This window comes from Sinocyclocheilus anshuiensis, unplaced genomic scaffold (genome assembly GCF_001515605.1).
Source record: "Sinocyclocheilus anshuiensis isolate Anshui unplaced genomic scaffold, SAMN03320099.WGS_v1.1 scaffold3299, whole genome shotgun sequence".
NCBI lineage: Eukaryota > Metazoa > Chordata > Actinopteri > Cypriniformes > Cyprinidae > Sinocyclocheilus > Sinocyclocheilus anshuiensis.
Window position 1 is genome coordinate 1 of NW_015542620.1, and position 16,175 is coordinate 16,175.

Genomic DNA, 16,175 nt, shown 5'->3' on the forward strand with positions numbered 1-16,175 from the left:
ACTCACTCTCACACTCACTCACACACACACACACAAAGTTTAGTATATTTAGCATATGTAACTAATGCGGGCGGCTGGATATCCTCATACTGAGAGGATAGAGACCTGAAAGCTCAACACACTCTACATCACGAGTACACTGATCCTGATAATGTGGGTCACAGCAGAACACAAACACCAGTGAAACTGATCACATTCAACAGTCAACGTGAAATTAGAACAGACTCGTATTAGACATTGTGGAGAAGTGGGTAAAAATCAACTCCTGCTCTACTGTTTACCTCATTGTATTTTCTGTAAAAGCAGGATATTCAGCGCATAGTTCCTCGCATGTGTGCTGTTGTTTCAGGAGGCGATCATGGACAGCACGGAGATCGCCGTGTCTCCCAGAAGCCTCCACAGCGAGCTGATGTGCCCCATCTGTCTGGACATGCTGAAGAACACCATGACCACCAAAGAGTGTCTGCATCGCTTCTGCTCCGAGTGCATCGTCACCGCGCTTCGATCGGGGTGCCACCACATCTTCAGATCCATTTCTTCCATTAACTTCCTGTTACTCAGAGATCTGTTGCTCAGCACTGCCCTTCTCTTATTTTCTGCTGCAGGAATAAAGAGTGTCCCACCTGCAGGAAGAAGCTGGTGTCCAAGCGCTCTCTACGTGCCGACCCCAACTTCGACGCACTGATCTCGAAGATGTACCCGAGCCGTGACGAGTACGAGGCGCACCAGGACAAGGTTCTGGAGCAGCTGAGTCTCCTGCACAACAAAGAGGCTCTGAGCAGCAGCATCGAGCAGGGGCTGCGCATGCAGGCCAGACACAGGTCACTCCTAGTATCTTCTGCTTTTCATGTATTTTATCATGTCAATGACTCTAAGATGCACTTATGTGAAGCAAGTAACGAAGCTTGGCCGTGGGCTAAACAGTTCAGTTTCTGAAGTCGTTTTCTGTGTGTTGTAGAGCTCAGCGCGTGCGTAAGCTGCATCCGGAGAGTGAGACCGCTACAGTCAGCGGTGGTGAGGACAACGGTGACGCTCGCTCACACATCTCACATGACTCTGCTCCAGCGAGCTGCGCCGCAGAGGCCGGACCCAGCCGCCGTAACCCAGCGCACCTGTCAGACGACTCTGGACCTGAGGCTTTGGGAGAGAGCCGCACTCCTCCTCGACACGGCCCCGGCTCAGAGATTGAGCTCGTGTTTTGCCCACATCCCCTGCTGGTCGACAACCAACAGTGCAGCCAGACGAGGTACAGCAGGGTCTGATAGAGCTCCTAATTCACCCTTCCACATGAGGAGTTTACGCTTAAAGCAAGAACAAATATCTGCCAGCAGGGAATGAAAACTCGTTTTGCCTTTGAATGAAGTTGATTTTTGGCAGATATTTGTTTTTGTTTTAATCATAAACACTTTGATCAATTTCTTCTAAAACAAGACTTCTTATTTGATCTAATTTCGCTTCTCCAGTAAATGTATCTCGATTTAAGAAACGTTAGACATTTTCCACTGGAAAACAAGACCAAATACTGAGGTACAGTGAAGTTATTTCCATATTCTGGTGTTTGGGAGCAGAGCTATTCAAGCCTTAAGCTGTTTTGTTTTTCTTATTTTATTTTTGCTTTTGTAAAATGAATTCTAAAGTACTGACGAGCTGTTGGGAGATGTATTTTAAAAACTTTGAAGTGTTGCTAACACAAGACCTTTATGCTTAGAGACCATATAGATGTATTGTTTTCTATTCGATGTATTCCTTAAAGTTGCCTTCATAAACCCTGCGTAAGCAGACTGTGACTGAGGGTGATTCTTCAGTGCTGCAGCACGAGTTTAAAGCATGAAGGCATTACAGAGTAAAGTGTAAGAGCTTTGTGACATTGAAATTGAGCTCCACTTTAAGGCCAGGATGAGCTCTTTCTTCCAGAACGTGTCAGTAGATGATTGATTAAACATGGTGTGTGTGCGCTCCTAAAGCTTCATGGATGGGAGTGTAACTCTCTTCTGCTCACAGATACGTCAAAACAACAGCCAGCGCCACGGTGGACCACCTGTCGAAGTACCTGGCTCTGCGCCTGGCTCTGGAGGAGGGTGCGAGCGTGGAGGGAGAGCCGGGAGCCCTGCAGGACATCAGCGAGAAACAGTTCAGCATCTACATCAGCACAGCAGCGGGACAGTTCTCCGTGAGTCACGCTGCTGCCGTCAGACACAGATTTGAGTTTAGCTTGTGCTGTCTTCATCCTCTCTGTCTTTCAGACACTGAACGGCTCTCTGACGCTTGAGCTGGTGAACCAGAAGTTCTGGAAGCTCTGCAAGCCTCTGGAGCTCTTCTACGCTCCTACAGACCAGAACCAGATGCCTCGACTGGGACAGATGGACGGAAGCCAAGGGGAGGCATCGCTAACCTAAAGGACAACGACGGCCTCTTTCTGCAGAAACCCACTGAAGGACTGCAGAGATCAGTGCTGCTCATCCACTTAATCTTATGTACAGTAGCTCCAACAGTAAAGCCGAGCCATTAACTGTGTGTTTGTGGAAAATAAGGGCCTGCTCCTATTCCCACACGGAGAGCACATGTATGTGACGGCAAGAGAGCACAAGACGGTCCAGGCTCTGAATACTGCCTCGACACACTGCTTCTCTAATACTGTGATATCCGAGACCGAGTGCATCCCATCATTCATATTCAGGAGTTTGCATACCCTGAAATCAACGAGAGGCTTTCCAGTCAAAGTATAATTAATTAGCGATTATAATTTAGTGATAAAATGATGACTGTATATTTCGTAAAACAATTGTAACTGCTCTTTATCACTATTAAATTGTGTTGTCTGTCACAGACTGAACAGACATTTCTAAGCTTATTTTAAAGTGTAAAGTGTTGAAAATCTCAATGTGTTAATAAAGCTGTCGTAAATGTGTCCCATCAGGTCACAGATGTTCTCCACACCTTCATGTAAATAGACAAGTAGTGCGTATAGACTGCACCTGTGGGGTTTGGGACAGGCCCTAAATTCAGCAAGTCCCCTGCAGCGTTGTGTGCTGGTGAAATACCTTGTTTAAAGATTCAAGAGGAGTAAAGAAAACTCCCTTTGGCCAGAGTCTGTAGATCTATGGATTCTTAGTAGCAGCCATGCTTTTGTGTCCTTTTCTGTTCTTGTTCATTTATAATTTCATTCATTCAATGATTTAAATGCTTGTTTTCACCATCACTTCTTCACTTGTCTCCTGCCTCTTGGGTTGATAGATGAGTTTCGGATACCAGACCACGCAGGATGGATGGATCTGATGGATGACGGTTTACGATAGTCAAACTGATTTAATATGGTCTGTTTTAAATGGAAGTGACTGCAATAATATGATTACAATAATCATGAGACTTAATTGGTTATTTTAATCTATTAACCCTAATATTAAGGTTATAACATACCCTAGGCTCTGGTCAGAAATGACAGATACAGAGCAACAGACACCTTCATGATGGGTTTTTTTCTTTTTAAAGGTGGCCATATTTGTGGATCTGAATTGAATGGAAGCTTGTTTCAACCACAAAATAAAAACGAAGGGAATTGCAACTTTTTTCCCCCCTCACAATTATGAGAATAAAAGTCCCAATTACAATCACAATTAAGTTATTTTGTTTCGGTAACAAAATACACATATCTGAGAAAAAGGTCAGGATTTTGAGATTAAAGTCACAAGCAAGGTGGAAACAAGCTTTCATAGAATTGAAGTCAGAGGAACAGAAATTATCAGCATTCAAGGGAAAAACTGGATGTAGTGGTTAAAATGGTTATTTCATTACTTTCCTAATTAGTTTTTGTACATTCACCCATGCCTTGAAAAACTGCCTTACTGCATCTTTTTCATTAATAAAGATGGACACATTTATACTGGACTATGAGACTGTTGAACTTGACGAGTCTGGAAGGTGAGGCTTTTATAACTGATGATGCCCTTAAAGGGTTAGTTCACCCAAAACTATACATTGTCATTAATTACTCACCCTCATGTCGCTCCAAACCCGTAAGACCTCCGTTCATCTTCGGAAAACAAATTAAGCTCTCTGACCCTCCCATAGACAGCAACGTAATTACCACGATCAACATCCAGAAATGTAGCAAGGAGATCTGTAAAATAATCCATGGGACATCAGGGGTTCAACCGTAATATTAGGAAGCTACGAGAATACTTTCGCAGCTGACACAGAATAGCATACGCTGTTTGCGTTCAGTTGATACTCTCCAAAATGGCACCAGGGTGACGCGGAGGAAACGAATTGTTGAATAAAGTCGTTATGTTAGTTTTCTTTGCGTACAAAAAGTATTCTCGTAGCGTCGTAATATTACGGTTGAACCCCTGATGTCACATGGATTATTTTACTGATCTCCTTGATCGTGGTAATTACAGCTGTCAGAATTAATCAAAAATATCTTACTTTGTGTTCTGAAGATGAACGGAGGTCTTATGGGTTTGGAACGACACGATGGTGAGTAATTAATGACAGAATTTTCATTTTTGGGTGAACTAACACTTTAACTGCCTTCTCAGGGTCTTATAAAGGACCAGTATCGAATCATCAGAGGTAGCTCATTATCTTAAGGCAGAACTGATAGATTACAGCTATAGTGATAAGCTGACAGGATCAGTGAAGACAGCAGGACACAGATTGGCTAAACAGTTGTCTTTTATTGAAGGTTTACTTCTTCTTGGACACTCCCACAGTCCGGCCGCGGCGACCGGTGGTCTTGGTGTGCTGACCGCGCACACGCAGACTAGAGGAGAGAAGAGACGACAGAGTAAACCCTCCATCACATCACTCACCGAACACATCTCCCTGTCATGAGCAACATCTCGCTCTCGAGTCGGCTGTGGGACTAGATTCAGTCAGAAATCACATACCATTCATTGCTGAACTTCCTACCGTAGGCTACTGGAAATGAATTACTGGTTGATATGTCCCGATCTCAGTTTACACAGGTTTTTGGTCCATGAACTGATCTCACTGCTATGGTTATCACCGTGTCAATCACTGCTATCCCGAGAGTGAATACAGTATAAATATGTGCATGTCGTTCCTGAAACTTTGCAGTGTGTGTCCAAAAAACATAAGTTTAATGCAAAATCTGAATGGATTATAGCATAGAAAGCACGCTCCCTTTATCATCACTAAAGCATTCGTAAGTTCTGATATCAACGAAGCTCTCTAAACTGCACAATGCATCTCGTTTACATTGCATCTGTACTTTGTTAGTTATGACTGCTCTTAATAAAAACTCCAGCCCTTTCAGCAGCGAGTGAATTCTGACCAACTAAAACGCCTGATTGGCCACTGCGCAACAGATCTGCCTGTGATTGGCTACATCGCTCAACGCTGCAGAAACAACGTTGTAAATAGTAACGTTTAACTAAGTGCTGCATTTAAGCAGGAAGTCCCCGTGTCTCTGAGCACTCTCTTTAAGACCCTAGACTCGTGCGCTGCAGAAACTCACCCCCAGAAGTGACGCAGGCCGCGGTGAGCTCTGATCTTCTTCAGACGCTCCAGATCTTCTCTCAGTTTGTTGTCCAGACCGTTAGCGAGGACCTGCAGAAAACCACATCCACACTCAGTTACTGAAACTACACCTCCTCCACACAGAGCGTCCTTCTAAACGGCTCGTGCCCAAGACGAGCACACTGCACTTGAAGACCAGTTTCAGGTGAGTTAAGGAAACGTTTGCGTTAGCAGGTGCGTTTGTGACGCCATTATTAACCTGCGCTGCAGGCTCCAGTGAGAACCCGAAAGCCTCAGTGATTTAAACCAGTTTAACGCCTGATGAAACAGCACCAGTATTTCATAAGGACCTGCTTCAGTACCACTAACAGTAATCATGGTATTTTGGACAGAAATGTGGTAAATTTGTATTGCATATCACGGTATTATTACAGTCCCATATATTGTGCAAATGTCTTGCAAGAGTAAAGAAATACAGTAAATAATTGTTATAAATGCCACAGCTTCATAACTATACTAAATGTTTCGGACAGCGTTTTTCATAAACAGCAGTTTAACAGAGTTTTCTTCTTACCATGGCAGTGAGGAGACAGTCATGGGTTTCACCTGTGGTTACCATGATATACAACATATCTAATACTATAGAGGATCTGCAGACGTCAGGGCCACCGCTCTCATGTTAGTGTGGAGCCCTGCGTTCAGATTTAAGATGGGCTCCGCTTCTTAAACATTAAATAAAATATAGGCAGGTCAAATCAGCTCATCACGGCCAGATTCAGAAGATTTTTTTTTAAAGCAGTTCAGATATTGCACAGCCTACTAAACCTCACACAGCAGTTACAGAACAAAAATAATCTGAGTGGTGCTTCTTATCCGCCTCACCTCACACTTACACACAATCAGGGTCCAGTCGGTACCCACTAACAGGGCCTCTTCAACACGGTATGTTCAGACAAGCCCAGAAGCCCAAAAAAGACCAGATTTTGCAGTCGACCCTTTATCACGACAAAAAAATCATACTAAAACAATGAAGGTTAAAGCAGCACTCGGAGCGTACCTGACTGTATTTCCCGTCTTTAATGTCCTTCTGTCTGTTCAGGAACCAGTCGGGGATTTTGTACTGGCGAGGATTCTGCATAATAGTCACCACCCTCTCCACCTGTCAATCAATAAACGTTACTGTAAACGCCTGTATGGACTCACACATGATCACACCTCATTTTCATTTGAGACTTCAAAATAACTGATATGGTCTTCTTTGTGGTCAATGTTCTCCTCATTTGATCATGATTCTTCAGTGTCTGTAAAGCGGAGCACCAGTTCTGTGACTGATATTTAAAACAGTGAACGCTTTGGTGTTTTTGATGGTTTTCTCTGCTGAAAATGAAGCGCACCTCATCCTCAGTGAGTTCTCCAGCCCGCTTGCTCAGGTCAATGTCTGCTTTCCTCAGCACCACATGAGCATAGCGCCTCCCCACCCCCTGCAGAGCAGAACAGAGAGGTCAGAGATCAACACACACACACACACTCTTACTAAACACAACACACACTCACTCACACACTCACTCACTCACACACACTCACACACTCACTCACACACTCACTCACTCACACACACTCACACACTCACTCACACACTCACTCACTCACACACACTCACACACTCACTCACACACTCACTCACTCACACACACTCACACACTCACTCACACACTCACTCACTCACACACACTCACACACTCACTCACACACTCACTCACTCACACACACTCACACACTCACTCACACACTCACTCACTCACACACACTCACACACTCACTCACACACTCACTCACTCACACACACTCACACACTCACTCACACACTCACTCACTCACACACACTCACACACTCACTCACACACTCACTCACTCACACACACTCACACACTCACTCACACACTCACTCACTCACACACACTCACACACTCACTCACACACTCACTCACTCACACACACTCACACACTCACTCACACACTCACTCACTCACACACACTCACACACTCACTCACACACTCACTCACTCACACACACTCACACACTCACTCACACACTCACTCACTCACACACACTCACACACTCACTCACACACTCACTCACTCACACACACTCACACACTCACTCACACACTCACTCACTCACACACACTCACACACTCACTCACACACTCACTCACTCACACACACTCACACACTCACTCACACACTCACTCACTCACACACACTCACACACTCACTCACACACTCACTCACTCACACACACTCACACACTCACTCACACACTCACTCACTCACACACACTCACACACTCACTCACACACTCACTCACTCACACACACTCACACACTCACTCACACACTCACTCACTCACACACACTCACACACTCACTCACACACTCACTCACTCACACACACTCACACACTCACTCACACACTCACTCACTCACACACACTCACACACTCACTCACACACTCACTCACTCACACACACTCACACACTCACTCACACACTCACTCACTCACACACACTCACACACTCACTCACACACTCACTCACTCACACACACTCACACACTCACTCACACACTCACTCACTCACACACACTCACACACTCACTCACACACTCACTCACTCACACACACTCACACACTCACTCACACACTCACTCACTCACACACACTCACACACTCACTCACACACTCACTCACTCACACACACTCACACACTCACTCACACACTCACTCACTCACACACACTCACACACTCACTCACACACTCACTCACTCACACACACTCACACACTCACTCACACACTCACTCACTCACACACACTCACACACTCACTCACACACTCACTCACTCACACACACTCACACACTCACTCACACACTCACTCACTCACACACACTCACACACTCACTCACACACTCACTCACTCACACACACTCACACACTCACTCACACACTCACTCACTCACACACACTCACACACTCACTCACACACTCACTCACTCACACACACTCACACACTCACTCACACACTCACTCACTCACACACACTCACACACTCACTCACACACTCACTCACTCACACACACTCACACACTCACTCACACACTCACTCACTCACACACACTCACACACTCACTCACACACTCACTCACTCACACACACTCACACACTCACTCACACACTCACTCACTCACACACACTCACACACTCACTCACACACTCACTCACTCACACACACTCACACACTCACTCACACACTCACTCACTCACACACACTCACACACTCACTCACACACTCACTCACTCACACACACTCACACACTCACTCACACACTCACTCACTCACACACACTCACACACTCACTCACACACTCACTCACTCACACACACTCACACACTCACTCACACACTCACTCACTCACACACACACACACACTCTCTCACACACACACTCTCACACACACACACACACAAAGTCCCCTGAGGTATTCTAGTGTTTGTGCGGAACGCTTCAGTGCAGCGCAAGCTCACCTTGATGGCGGTGATGGCAAACGCGATTTTGCGTCTTCCGTCGATGTTGGTGTTCAGGACACGCAGGATGTGCTGGAACTTCTCTGGAATGACGAGCGACTGAGGAGCGACACACACACACACACGGTTTAAACGCGCGTCCAGTCCGTCTGAACTGTGCTGTAATACACTGATGAACAGACTCACTGAAACTACACACTAACTCAAGTGTCGCGCGCTCTGCCCTAAATAAACACAACGTAAACATCTGTTAAAAACGAAAACATGTTAACACCATTGAGCAGTTTAGTACGCTGACTGAGCGCGGCCTTTCCGTCACTCATTTAACTTAAACTCTATTCTGTAAACCAGAAACGTTCACTTAAATATATTCTATATGTATTAAAATAACAAGATGTTAAATCAGTGCTATTAAACACTCGCAAATAAGCGTGATGTTGCAAGATTTCAACTACAATGTTCAGGACGTTATTTCATGCCTACCATCTTGTCCGCTGGTTCCGCGCAAAAAGGAAGTGAACCCGATCTCGCGATAATTTCACCGCTGACGCGCGAACTCGACAGGAACGTGTTCTGTCACGATGCAAATGTCCGACGGGCCGATGCGAACTAAAACAGTATTTTAAAGCGATGATGTTTAAAAATATAAAGCGCAGTTGATGCTGTTTAGTAGGCTTTAGTATATATTCCAGAGCTTTTACTCTTTCTTAAGTGGGTTTCTTAAGATTTTTCAGTGTGACTGTGAAACTGAACGGAAGTGTAGTCTTTGTGAAGTTGAACTACAGATGCAATGGCGGAGGCGCTGCTCACCGGAGCTGTGCATCTGAACTCCGGCGCTGATTCTGCGGCGTATCTACAGGACGAGGTGATGAGGACTTCACTGAAATATCCCCGCTACTGCTGATATCGGCCTGTGCAGCTCGTTATTCCTCTCAACATCTTAGATATCTCATGTTCGGGTGTCATGTTAGTGAGGTCACGTGACAGTGCAGGGACGTGTCAAACGCATTGACACAATATGGCACAAAGTGACAGTCTAGTGCAGTCCTCTGTTATTTACCTGCGTTGATTATTCTCATATTTCTCCTGCTGTTTTCTCGGTTGTGTATGCATGTATAGCTTATACTCGCATGCAAAAATGACTAATAATAAATGACAAGTGCCAATAATATTTTAAACACGCCACCAAAACTCAAGGAACTTTATTACTTTAATGACTTTATTAGATATTTGTTTAAACATCAGCATATCAGCAGCTGTGTTCACCTGCAGAACTCAGTCAGTTTAGTCCCATCAGGATATATATATATCTCTGTGATGTATATAAGCAATATCTAGTTATATAATATGTAATATCTAATTATATCTAATAGAGAAGGGGATATTACAGGTTTATTATAAAAAGGAGAGAAACTTACAGTGTAAGAAACTGAAGCCATGACGCTGCACACTTTGTTAAAGTAGATGGTAGTATGTGTGAAAAGAAGAATCTGCAAGATGTCTTATTATTATTATTATTTTGTGACTGAATTTGCTGCAGCTTTTCTCTGAAATTGGAGTGATATTTGTGGCGTTTCTACCCACCAATAGTCATTATGTATTAATGTAGTTTTTTGAAAGTGACAATAAGAGTGCAATTATCTGTAAATAGTTTTTTTTTTCTTAATTATTGATATCAAGTGTGCTCCTGCCTTCAACCTTCTTTAAAGGGTTTAAATAATTATTGAATGTACTGACATTAGCAATCATGTTATTGTTTATCGTTGTAATATGGTTGTGATTTTTTTAACGATATTTACATAATGTTTTACAGTTACATTCTTTCCAAATATTAAAACGTCCGGTCCTCCCGGTTCATGTAATGATGGCAGTAGAGCGTTTGTTTGGCTTTGCATTGGCTACCGCTGCTCTCGGGATGATGTGTTTGAGTCTGTACTGATGCTTGCATTGACTGTGTCTCTCTCTCTCTCTCTCTCTCTGTCTCTGTCTCTCTCTCTCTCTCTCTCTCTCTTTTTCTCTCTGTCTCTCTCTCTCTCTCTCTGTCATGTGTCAGTAGAAGTCTGACTTTGATGTGGTCCCTGCTCTGAATCTGGGGGATCTGGACATCACCACAGATGAGCTCATCCTGGACGAGGTGGACAGTAAGTTCTGTGTTTGGGTTTATGTGTTTCATTGGCTAAGGGAAGTGCAGGGAGCTTATTTCCAGAATGCACTAGTAAGTTCCTTGTTATTTGACACTTTCAGTTCACATTCAAGCGAATCTGGAGGATGATCTGGTGAAGGAGGCGCTCAAGACGGTGAGATGAAGCTGATCTGCTGCTCATGAGTCTTGTGTCTGTGTGTGTGTTTGTCTGTGTGTGAGTGTGTGTGTGTGTGTCTCATGTGTCGTGTGTTTGTGTGGATCAGGGTGTGGATCTGCGGCAGTACTCTAAACAGGTGGAGACGGAGCTGCAGCGCATCGAACAAGCATCAATCAAGGACTGTATCCATACTTCAGTGCATTTATGACAGAATCACACCAAAACATGTCAGCTCATCGAAAGAAAACTACTTCATGAGATTCACTGTTATGATTCTGCATATAATGTTTCTGTCAGTGAACATGATTATGTTTCAGTAATCAAGTCTTATTATTTCAAGCTTGTGACGGACGTTTGCAGAGACCTCTTTACAATCACAGCCTGTGACTCCATACTGGAGGTGAGTGTATTCTGCTCTTTACACTGTGCTTTGTGCTTTGATGACATGGACATCACTGAATAAATAACTCGCATTCAAGTTTACAATTCTACAAACTATAATTCAGAAGAAAAGCTGCATGATTTACAAAGTAACTTTTGGAATATATTATTATTTATTACTTGTATTTATATCTATATTGTATCCATATTTCGGCTGATGTTCTGCTGGGCTCTTTGAGCACATTTAGAGCTGTCAGTGGGACAGATGAATGTGAAGCTGTGCTGAGTTTGCTGCTGCGCTCCTCTGTGTGCAGCGTATGGAGGGCATGCTGAGCAGCTTCCAGAGCGACCTGTCCTCCATCAGCAGCGAGATCCAGACGCTGCAGCAGCAGTCGGTCAGCATGAACCTGAGGCTGAAGAACCGGCAGGCCGTGCGCAGTCAGCTCAGCCAGCTGGTGGACGAGCTGGTCGTTCCCAGCACCATGATCTCGTAAGAGCCTCTCATCACAGGCAGCGCTTTACCTTCTCAATCACTCAGTGAAGAACTGTCTGTGTGTGTGTGTGTGTGTGTCTGTTTCAGTGTGATTCTGGACAGTACTGTGACGGAGCAGGAGTTTCTGGAGCAGCTTCACGAGCTCAACAGCAAGATCAACTATGCTAAAGAGCTCAGCTTCAGAGAAACCCTCGCCTGCTCCGACATACAGGACATCGTAGATCGCCTCAGAATTAAAGTCAGAGCACATCAAAGATTCTACAGCGATCCCATCATTCTTGATAATAGAACAGATGCATTGAAAATGAACGCTACTGAGTTCTCTCTCTGCTCTGATCCTGATTACAGGCCGTCTCAAAGATCCGTGAGTTCATCCTGCAGAAGATCTACTCCTTCAGAAAGCCCATGACCAACTACCAGATCCCTCAGAACACCTTACTCAAGTTCAGGTGCGCAGCTTCATTAGGATAAGAAGAAGCAGCACAAGATTTCTCCCAGAAGGCAGAATTTGACTTTGTCTCTGCACTCTCAGGCTCAACCCCATTATGCTGTGACATTCTCCCTTTAAAACAAGCCGTTTCTCACATGTAGGATTTTTTCCTCCAACCCTGTAACAGAAAACTCCACAATACCCTGAATGTAAAGATCGTGGGTTATTAATTCGTCCTTAATAATCATAATATTGGCTGTCTACTGGACTGAAGGTCCGTCACTGATCCCTACTTGAGTTTAACGAAGCCTTTCTGAAATGAAATGACAAAAATAAGTGAATTCAAAAATCCTGCCATCATGACACCATAACAAATAAGAACAATATCTAATGGAAACACAGTAAAATATAATTCTCTCCACTTTTAAATATATAGTTCAGTCATTAAACTCTAGATGGCGCATGCTGACGGGTTGTTAACTTGGCACAAGCTGATTGGTTCATGTTGCATATGCAGCCAATGAGCTTACTGCCTTGCATTTATATGGCTGGCTAGCATTCACTTGAGATTCCTGCAGCGCGCTTCCAGTGTTCTCTGAGACCCTCCACCTTCCCCAGCTCCACCTGTATAGATCTGCTACGGGTTATTATATATGCTATTTGTACAGCAGCAGTATGTCTTAAATACTCACGGCACCGTATCGCCATATGCATTGGCAGGCATCAATCAAGGACTGTATCCATACTTCAGTGCATTTATGACACATCCAAAGAAAAAAAAATGTTTACTTAACTGCTTCCTCCTGTCAACGTTATGATTCTGCACATAATGTTTTTCTCCTCCTCTGTTTGACTGACACTCCCATGAAACATGGTTTATGGATCAATAATCAGGTCTTATTGTTCAGAACCTGTCATGGATGTTTGTAGAGACCCTTAACCGTAGCGCTGGTGTAGATATCAAAGAGAGTCAGAATATTGCCTCTTTACACAACCAGATCACAGCCTGTGACTCCATACTGGAGGTGAGTGTATTCTGCTCTTTACACTGTGCTTTGACAAACTCTGACATGGACATCACTGAATAAATAACTCGCATTCAAGTTTACAATTCTACAAACTATAATTCAGAAGAAAAGCTGCATGATTTACAAAGTAACTTTTGGAATATATTATTATTTATTACTTGTATTTATATCTATATTGTATCCATATTTCGGCTGATGTTCTGCTGGGCTCTTTGAGCACATTTAGAGCTGTCAGTGGGACAGATGAATGTGAAGCTGTGCTGAGTTTGCTGCTGCGCTCCTCTGTGTGCAGCGTATGGAGGGCATGCTGAGCAGCTTCCAGAGCGACCTGTCCTCCATCAGCAGCGAGATCCAGACGCTGCAGCAGCAGTCGGTCAGCATGAACCTGAGGCTGAAGAACCGGCAGGCCGTGCGCGGTCAGCTCAGCCAGCTGGTGGACGAGCTGGTCGTTCCCAGCACCATGATCTCGTAAGAGCCTCTCATCACAGGCAGCGCTTTACCTTCTCAATCACTCAGTGAAGAACTGTCTGTGTGTGTGTGTGTGTGTGTCTGTTTCAGTGTGATTCTGGACAGTACTGTGACGGAGCAGGAGTTTCTGGAGCAGCTTCACGAGCTCAACAGCAAGATCAACTATGCTAAAGAGCTCAGCTTCAGAGAAACCCTCGCCTGCTCCGACATACAGGACATCGTAGATCGCCTCAGAATTAAAGTCAGAGCACATCAAAGATTCTACAGCGATCCCATCATTCTTGATAATAGAACAGATGCATTGAAAATGAACGCTACTGAGTTCTCTCTCTGCTCTGATCCTGATTACAGGCCGTCTCAAAGATCCGTGAGTTCATCCTGCAGAAGATCTACTCCTTCAGAAAGCCCATGACCAACTACCAGATCCCTCAGAACACCTTACTCAAGTTCAGGTGCGCAGCTTCATTAGGATAAGAAGAAGCAGCACAAGATTTCTCCCAGAAGGCAGAATTTGACTTTGTCTCTGCACTCTCAGGCTCAACCCCATTATGCTGTGACATTCTCCCTTTAAAACAAGCCGTTTCTCACATGTAGGATTTTTTCCTCCAACCCTGTAACAGAAAACTCCACAATACCCTGAATGTAAAGATCGTGGGTTATTAATTCGTCCTTAATAATCATAATATTGGCTGTCTACTGGACTGAAGGTCCGTCACTGATCCCTACTTGAGTTTAACGAAGCCTTTCTGAAATGAAATGACAAAAATAAGTGAATTCAAAAATCCTGCCATCATGACACCATAACAAATAAGAACAATATCTAATGGAAACACAGTAAAATATAATTCTCTCCACTTTTAAATATATAGTTCAGTCATTAAACTCTAGATGGCGCATGCTGACGGGTTGTTAACTTGGCACAAGCTGATTGGTTCATGTTGCATATGCAGCCAATGAGCTTACTGCCTTGCATTTATATGGCTGGCTAGCATTCACTTGAGATTCCTGCAGCGCGCTTCCAGTGTTCTCTGAGACCCTCCACCTTCCCCAGCTCCACCTGTATAGATCTGCTACGGGTTATTATATATGCTATTTGTACAGCAGCAGTATGTCTTAAATACTCACGGCACCGTATCGCCGTATGCATTGGCAGTAGCAAGTTCCTGTACTTGCTTGCAGCAGCAGCAATAATCTACAACTACAGCAATAACCAACAGCAGCAGCAATTCAGCAGCAGCGTAGCAGATCTGTTCCGCCAAGACCAAATACATTAACATTGTCATATCCATTACCATGCTAAAATCTTCCGAGAGTTATCATGATTGAACAATCCTTTTAACTTCTAATTTCTGTTGAGCGAGAAACGCTATACTGATTGTGGATGTGCTTCTGCTCATCTGCAGGTTTTTCTATCAGTTCCTGTTAGCCAATGAGAGGACAGTAGCTAAGGAGATCCGGGACGAGTACGTGGACACCATGAGCAAGATCTACTTCAGTTACTTCAAGTCCTACAGCGGCAGACTGCTGAAAGTCCAGGTGACAGACAGGGAAGCATGCTGTGCTTCTGGATGAGTTTGGATTGATTGAGATTGAGAGTAGATGTATTGACCTCTAAACCTCACGGATTAATAAAGCGTTCACTGCACACGGTTGTGGTCCAGCAGTGCGTTCAGGAGCAGTGCGTCTGCTGCAGTGCAGACATTGTTTCCGCACCGAGTCTATTTTTACTGCGCTGCGAGCGCTGAATTAAAGTAACAGCGCATTGTCTGCAGTAAATATGATCATGGATTGACACATAATGTAGTAATTACACCATAAATGCATATAATTAAAGTCTACTGTGTTTCACAATCAACACATAGGATATGGCTTTTTGGCTAGGATTAACGGAAAAGAGCACTTTTAGATAAACAAGGCAATAATAGATGCACTCGTGGAGGAAGGAAAACAAAGTTCTTTATGAACCACAGGATTGCTTGTAATAAAGATTTAAATGCAAAAGAAAAGGCAG

General features: G+C 44.1%; 3 protein-coding genes across 3 annotated transcripts in view; 2 read left to right on the top strand and 1 right to left on the bottom strand.

Annotated features, from left to right (window-relative positions):
* Positions 1-322: 322 nt before the first annotated feature.
* LOC107694498 (E3 ubiquitin-protein ligase RING2-A-like) lies at positions 323-3,891 on the top strand (the record flags this gene model as incomplete). The annotated part of the gene is made up of 5 exons (XM_016494204.1): positions 323-510; positions 606-821; positions 959-1,246; positions 2,002-2,170; positions 2,244-3,891. Coding segments are annotated over 5 exons (1,014 nt in total), but the record flags the coding sequence as incomplete, so codon positions are not given.
* Positions 3,892-4,656: 765 nt separating this feature from the next.
* On the bottom strand, positions 4,657-9,638 carry LOC107694507 (40S ribosomal protein S18). Its single transcript, XM_016494210.1, has 6 exons — positions 9,548-9,638; positions 9,065-9,163; positions 6,876-6,962; positions 6,539-6,640; positions 5,480-5,571; positions 4,657-4,762 (listed from the first exon to the last, which is right to left on the bottom strand). The coding sequence occupies exons 1-6, from the start codon at positions 9,548-9,550 to the stop codon at positions 4,687-4,689; spliced, it is 459 nt and encodes a 152-aa protein (XP_016349696.1). The 5' UTR covers positions 9,551-9,638; the 3' UTR covers positions 4,657-4,686.
* An 80-nt stretch (positions 9,639-9,718) lies between these two features.
* vps52 (VPS52 subunit of GARP complex) overlaps positions 9,719-16,175 on the top strand; it is a 10,986-nt gene continuing 4,529 nt past the window's right edge. Inside the window, exons 1-9 of the mRNA XM_016494209.1 lie at positions 9,719-9,929; positions 11,121-11,205; positions 11,309-11,361; positions 11,471-11,546; positions 13,626-13,693; positions 13,989-14,164; positions 14,255-14,405; positions 14,516-14,616; positions 15,568-15,700. Coding sequence (XP_016349695.1) covers positions 9,855-9,929; positions 11,121-11,205; positions 11,309-11,361; positions 11,471-11,546; positions 13,626-13,693; positions 13,989-14,164; positions 14,255-14,405; positions 14,516-14,616; positions 15,568-15,700 — 918 coding nt within the window. The 5' untranslated portion in view covers positions 9,719-9,854. The remainder of the gene's footprint in view (positions 9,930-11,120; positions 11,206-11,308; positions 11,362-11,470; positions 11,547-13,625; positions 13,694-13,988; positions 14,165-14,254; positions 14,406-14,515; positions 14,617-15,567; positions 15,701-16,175) is intronic.